Below are 6344 nucleotides of genomic sequence, written 5' to 3'. Positions count from 1 at the left end.
TTACTTTTCACCAATCTGTTCTGGCATGCTTCTAATGACATCAGAATCACCTGGATCAATGCTAGTCAGAGTGCTTACTCTGTAATATTTCTTCCATGCTGTGCTCAAATTAATATTATTGCCACTGTAGTGATGGGCGCCAGTTTTAGCCAACATGCCACAGTATTCTATCTCAGATTTCCTCAAGGCTGGGCAGTTGTTGGCGAGGACAACCAGTTTCACTTTGCCATATCTGATTATTTTCAGAGTCTGCTTGTACCCCAGCATGTACTTTCCACTTGTCATAATGAGTTGGAAACTAGAATTGACCAACTCCAGCGACTTTTTCATCTTCTTTGCTGCCACTATCTTCCTGCTTTAGGTGTGAATCAGCCCCAACCAAGATGCCCGGGAATGACAAGACTAAAATGATATTTTTCTTTTTTTCTTTCTCCCTTCCTTCTTTCCTTCCTTCCTCCCTCCCTCCCTCCCTCTCTTTCTTTCTCTCTTTCTTTCTTTCTTCCTCTTTCTTTCTTTCTTTCTTTCTTTCTTTCTTTCTTTCTTTCTAAGTAGGCTCTATGCCCAACATGGAGCTTGAATTCATGATCCCTGGATTAAGAGTTGCATGCTTTATAGACTGAGCCAGCCAGGTGCCCCTAAAATGATATTTTTAAACTTCTTTTTTTTAAATGGATATTAGGATAGATTTGAAAATCTGAAAGAATAAACAGTCCATTGTTAATGATGGTTATCTTTGAGTGGTGGGCTTATTGATGACTAATTTTTCCTTTTGCTTAACATACTGTCAATGTTTTAAAAAATAATGATAAGGGGCACCTGGGTGGCTTAGTTGGTTAAGCGGCCAACTCTTGATTTTGGCTCAGGCTATGCTCTCACAGTTTATGGATTGGAGCCCTGTGTGGGCCTCTGTGCTGACAGCGTGGATCCTGCTTGGGATTCTCTTTCCCCCTCTCTGTGCACTCCCCTACTCGTGCTCTCTCTCTCTTTCTCTCTCTCAAAATAAATAAATTTTAAAAAACTTAAAAAGGTCATGACCTCACTGTTTGTAGGTTCAAGCCCTGTATCCGGCTCCATGCTGACAGTGAGGAGCCAGCTTTGGATCCTCTGTCTCCCTCTCTGCCCCTCCCCTGCTCTCTATGTCTCTCCAAATAATAATAATAATAATAGTAATAATAATAATAATAATAAATAAAATAAAATTTAAAAATACTCAAAATAGTAAATTTTATGTATATTTTACCATAATAAAAAGTAATCACAAGGATTTCCTGTATGTTGCAAGAAAATTTTTTTTTTTTTACTTATTTAGAGAGAGAGACAGCAAGAATGAAAGGGGATGGGGCAGAGACAGAGGTGAGAGAGAGAGAGAAGATGTGGGGCTCAAAGTCACCAACTGTGAGATCATGACCTGAGCAGAAATCAGAAGCTATTGACTGAGGCACCCAGGTGCCCCACAGGAAAGTTTAAAAAGGGAAACGGTGTAACTCTTAGACTGTTGTGGTGTTATTTCAGAGATGGCTACTGTGAGTGGATCTGGGAGCATTTGCTCAGGCTTCTCCATCTCCCTCTGTCTCTGCCACAAACCAGTCAGCTTCTATCCTTGCTCCTCATGGTTCCCTTTCTAAATAAAGGTCATTTTTTTAAAAAGTCAGTGTTGAGATTTGAGGAGAATATTAGCAGGGAATTTCATTGAGATCCATCTGCTCTGAGTCAATTTGAGGCAAATTATTGCCTCCCTAACAAGCAAATATTAGTTGAGTTGAGCTAATAGCCAGGACACACGTATCAGTAAAGCTTTCGAAATGACCTGCAAAGTGGGTTAAAGATAAACTTGTAAAGATACAAAGCCAAGCTAGACAAGGCAACTGGCATGTTCAACATAAGTGTAATTTACAGAGATTGAGACAGAATAAAGACGTTTCACAAAAGCAATATTTACAGTTCAGTATTGCATTGACAACATGTCAAAGCAGAGGCAGAATGTTGTGGTCTTAGCAGCCAAATCAAAAAAATCCAGAAAGTACTGAACATGAGGAGAGGAAATGGTAGAAAAGCAAAGGAGAAAGAGCAATTGTATAAGCTTCAGGAGCAAATACAGCCTCTTTCATTCAGTGTATTTGTTGTTCCACATTCCTTGATTTCTTGCTTCCTGGTCCTGCGGGGGTATGAGGACTCTGACTTTACTTTTTCCATGAAGGACATTTGGGAGACTTCAGAAACAGTCCAAGAGACCAATATAAAGAAAACCCTTAGCAGCAAACTCAGTGATTTTAGCTATTCAGTGCCTTAAAGCACAGACAAAATATTAAGCAATGCTTGAATCAGTATCTCCAGCTGGTTTATTCTCCAACTTTTCCCAGATATTTTCTTCATGAAGCCACATAATCTTTCACCTAGAGAGGCTTGCAAAATAGTTTCAGGACCTAGGAACTTAGGAGAAAAAAATATTTATGCAAGGTCTTATGCTTTGAAAAAAAAACTTTTAATGTTTATTTTTTTATTAAAAAATTTTTTTTTACATTTATTTATTTTTGAGAGACAGAGCACAAGTGGGGGAGGGCAGAGAGAGAAAGAGACACAGAATCCGAAGCAGGCTTCAGGCTCTGAGCTGTCAGCAAGAGCCCAATGTGGGCCTCAAACTCACAAACCATGAGATCATGACCTGAGCCAAAGTCAGAAGCTTAAACGACAGCCACCCAGGTGCCCTGCAAGGCCTTGTTTTGTAGTTCTCATTTATTCTTTTAGATTAAAAAAAAAAAAAAAAAAGTTTACTTTCAACTTTATGTGTTTTTTTTGTTGTTGTTTTTTTGTTTTCTTTTTGGGGGGTTTTGTTGTTGTTGGTTTTTTTTTTTTGAGAGAGAGTGCATGCACAGGGCAGAGGGGCAGAGAGAGAGAATCCCAAGCAGGCTTCGTGCTGTGAGCACAAGCTTGTTGGGGGCTTGAACTCGGTAACTGTGAGATCATGACCTGAGCTAAAACCAAGAGTCGGAGGCTTAACCAACTGAGCCACCCAGGCACCCCTCTTTTAGCTTTTAAATTCTAGCTCTTGTTCATTCTTCAGACTCTTCTGTGTTTTAAGAAATTTTAAGAAAGGAAGTCTGTTTCTTGTTTTATGCCTGGGGACACAGGCACAGATATTTACCTAGAACATTATCTGTGATTTGGGTTTGGCACAAAGCTTTCTTTATTAATAATATTTTTTAATTATAGCTAATATTTATTAAGCATTTTAAATGTGTCAGGTTCTGTATTAAGCACTCTACTGCATTGTCTCATACAAGCTTCAGAACAACCCAATGACATACTTACTACTATGATCCCCATTACATAGACAGGAATACTGATGTTCAGAAAGATTGGGCTACTTGTGACAATCACATAGCTAATAAGTGGCAGAGCTGAAATTTGAACCTAAGACTTCAAAGGCTCAGTCCCACAAGACTGCTCCCACTTTGACACTAGTCACAAGTAGAGTCTCCAAGCTACCTGCACTCTGCCTAAACAACTACAAACTCAAGCGTTCCTGAGACACTCCACTCAGGCTCAATAATTCTCTAGAATGACTCACAGAACTCAGGAAAGCACTATACTTATGATTACAATTGTATGATAAAGAATACAACTCAGGAGTAGCTAAATGGAAGAGATGAACAGGGCAAAGTATGGGCGGGTGTGACGGCACAGAGCTTCCATGCCCTCTTTGGGCGAGCCAGCTATGATAGGAAAAGATAGGATTTAGTAGGCAGAGAGGGAAAGATTATGACGTGAGGTCCCTGGGTGGGGAAAAACACATGTTTTGGAACAATGCTGGGAGCATCTGACCACAGCAAAGCTCGTTGGGCATAAAGTTCCTCTTAAGAATGTAACAGATATCATCTACTCCCCCTCAGGTTTCCCTCAAGAATTTGACAAAAGACCTGACTAAAAATAAGTAGTAGATCATAAAACATCTATAAGTAGACCCACAAGGAATGATGTGGCCATAGGCCACCCCTCATACAATGGAAATGAGCCAATCAGGAATGGACAACCCAGCACCTAGAGCTATCAAGCCAATAAGGGAAGAACCCGAGAAGGAACAAGGGGGAAGGGATGGAGAGCGACCAGAACCTTATAAAACATGGACCCTTGCCTGTAGTCAAAGGCATTCACTTTCAAATACCCCCTCTCTGCAAAAAGAGCTTTCCTACTATTCCTTTCTGACCTTATACTCTAATAAGCTTTTTCCTGCTTCTCATCCTGTGTCCACCTCTTCATTCTTCAAAGTGGTGAGACAACAAAACCTGGGTATTGAGGTAAAAAATCCTACAGCATTTCTTTGGGGGCTTGTCTGGGATATCAATGTCTTCCAACCATAAGTAAAGAGTAGCCAGCACCACCCCCCCCCCTTTTCTATCATAAATAAAACTCTCAAACTAAATAATGGGCACCTGATCTCCCAATATAATTGGGAATGTCAGTGTGGTGGAGCCCCAATTTCCTTTTGAGAAAAAGTTCTGGATGCATGGGCTCAGGGGAGGCCAAACAGCAACTGATGGGTCCTGACCAAGGTGACTTTTTGATGGATGCTTGAAGGCCTTTGGCAGGACCTGATCCCTGATCATCCATTTGGGTAACCAGTGGAATTCTCTTTCTGTCTTGGCCAGCCTCTCCCTTTGGGAAATGGGTGGAAGAGCCCAGGACTGATCCCTTGGATATTCTCCAGGAGTTATCTGGATGACTTCCAAGGGGTCTTACTCACAAGTTTCCTAACTACAGTGGAAGGCAGTCCTGTGCTTGCTTCCATTTTTGACACTCTGGCATGGCTCACCTCCCAGGTCCCCATTTTTTGGATCTTTGATTTTCAAATGTCTCTTCCAGAGCAGAGAGCAGCACTGACTTCCATGCCACCTGGGCTCACCACCCTCCTCCTGCCCCTGATGTCCATGGAGTGGATGGGAGAGAAGACATTTGGCAGGCTCCCTCAAGATGCAGATGATAATTAGAGCCAACTGTCTCTGGTTAGTCTACCTCGGGATGGGGACTTTAAGTAAGGAATATTCCCAAGCAGCTGCCAAAACTCCTTTTGTTTCTAGGAACTTCCCCATCTTTTCTGGCCTGACAAGGACTGCCCATTTCCACTTGTTGGTGGGAGAAGAAAAATATCTGCATCTGCTCATCTGTCTGAGCTGACAGGCTGCAGGACCAGGAGACCGCTCTCTTAGCCCTCTGGGCTTTTATCTGTGTCCAGGCTTCTTTATGAACCTCACCTCTTCATCTTCCCCTCTCTATTCCTGTTTCTGCCCCACCTTGGGTGCGGCCTACAAACTGGTTCTTATACAATCCTTGGTGCCTCAGGGACCACTGGCTCTAACTCCTCCTTTGCTGTCCAGGGGCAAAAAAAAACCCCTTACTTGTACCGCTTACTTCAGATTTCCCCACTGGTGCCCCAGATAAAAATTAACAATGGTGAACAAATTGATTGACTTTTAAATGGACACAGGTGGAACATATTCAGTATTTAAACAGATTTTAGTTTATTGGTTTAATTAAGATAGACATTCGGTTAAGCGTCCGACTTCGGCTCAGGTCACGATCTCACGGTCAGTGAGTTCGAGCCCCGCGTCAGGCTCTGGGCTGATGGCTCAGAGCCTGGAGGCTGCTTCGGATTCTGTGTTTCCCTCTCTCTCTGCCCCTCCCCCGTTCATGCTGTGTCTCTCTCTGTCTCAAAAATAAATAAACGTTAAAAAAAAATTAAAAAAAAAACAAACATCTTTAAGATAGACATGTCTTTAGAGTTATCAGCACTAAATCCAAAAAACTTTTTCTACCTAGGTTTACTGAAGGTCAAATAAGCTCATGTTATGTCTGTCACAGTTTGCTAGCAAAAAGATGACTTAAAATGATAGTTAATTTGGTCTGTCTCAAAGTTTTCATGGGTAATCATTAAGATAGATAGCTTTCAGGTCTTTGATAACCTGAAACTATTAACTTTTTCTTGGATAATAAACTGGATTAAATTCATTGGACATTTAGGCCTCTTCCAAATTGGATGGAATGCTGAAACATTATTTACTAAACATAGGTTTGTGCTTTTGACTTATTGCAGAAAAACTAAGGATATTTGGGTCTGTTGGAAAACATGCTTTGTGCTTTATTGATTCATAAGTTTGCCATTTAAGGAATTCTGATGTAACAGTTCACTGGTTACTACTGAGTTTTCACTGGAGACTAAGGTTTCTAAGAGTTAAAATTCTATAGATGTGGTTAAGACTGATGGATATAAGGAAAGCAACTCTGTATATAGAAAAGTAGATGTGTAAGAACAACATAAGGAATGGAAATACATTTTTGTTGAAGTAAAA

General features: G+C 41.0%; 1 protein-coding gene across 1 annotated transcript; it reads right to left on the bottom strand.

Moving 5' to 3' along the window:
* Window positions 1–5257, bottom strand: LOC109271018 (60S ribosomal protein L30-like). The gene is made up of 2 exons (XM_019456058.2): window positions 5250–5257; window positions 1–355 (listed from the first exon to the last, which is right to left on the bottom strand). The coding sequence occupies exons 1-2, from the start codon at window positions 5255–5257 to the stop codon at window positions 1–3; spliced, it is 363 nt and encodes a 120-aa protein (XP_019311603.2).
* Window positions 5258–6344: the final 1087 nt, after the last annotated feature.

The sequence above is a fragment of the Panthera pardus genome, unplaced genomic scaffold (assembly GCF_024362965.1).
Source record: "Panthera pardus isolate Hobbes unplaced genomic scaffold, ASM2436296v1 HiC_scaffold_18, whole genome shotgun sequence".
Taxonomy (NCBI): domain Eukaryota; kingdom Metazoa; phylum Chordata; class Mammalia; order Carnivora; family Felidae; genus Panthera; species Panthera pardus.
The sequence above is the reverse complement of the archived record's forward strand: the minus strand, read 5'-3'. Positions and strand labels throughout refer to the sequence as shown.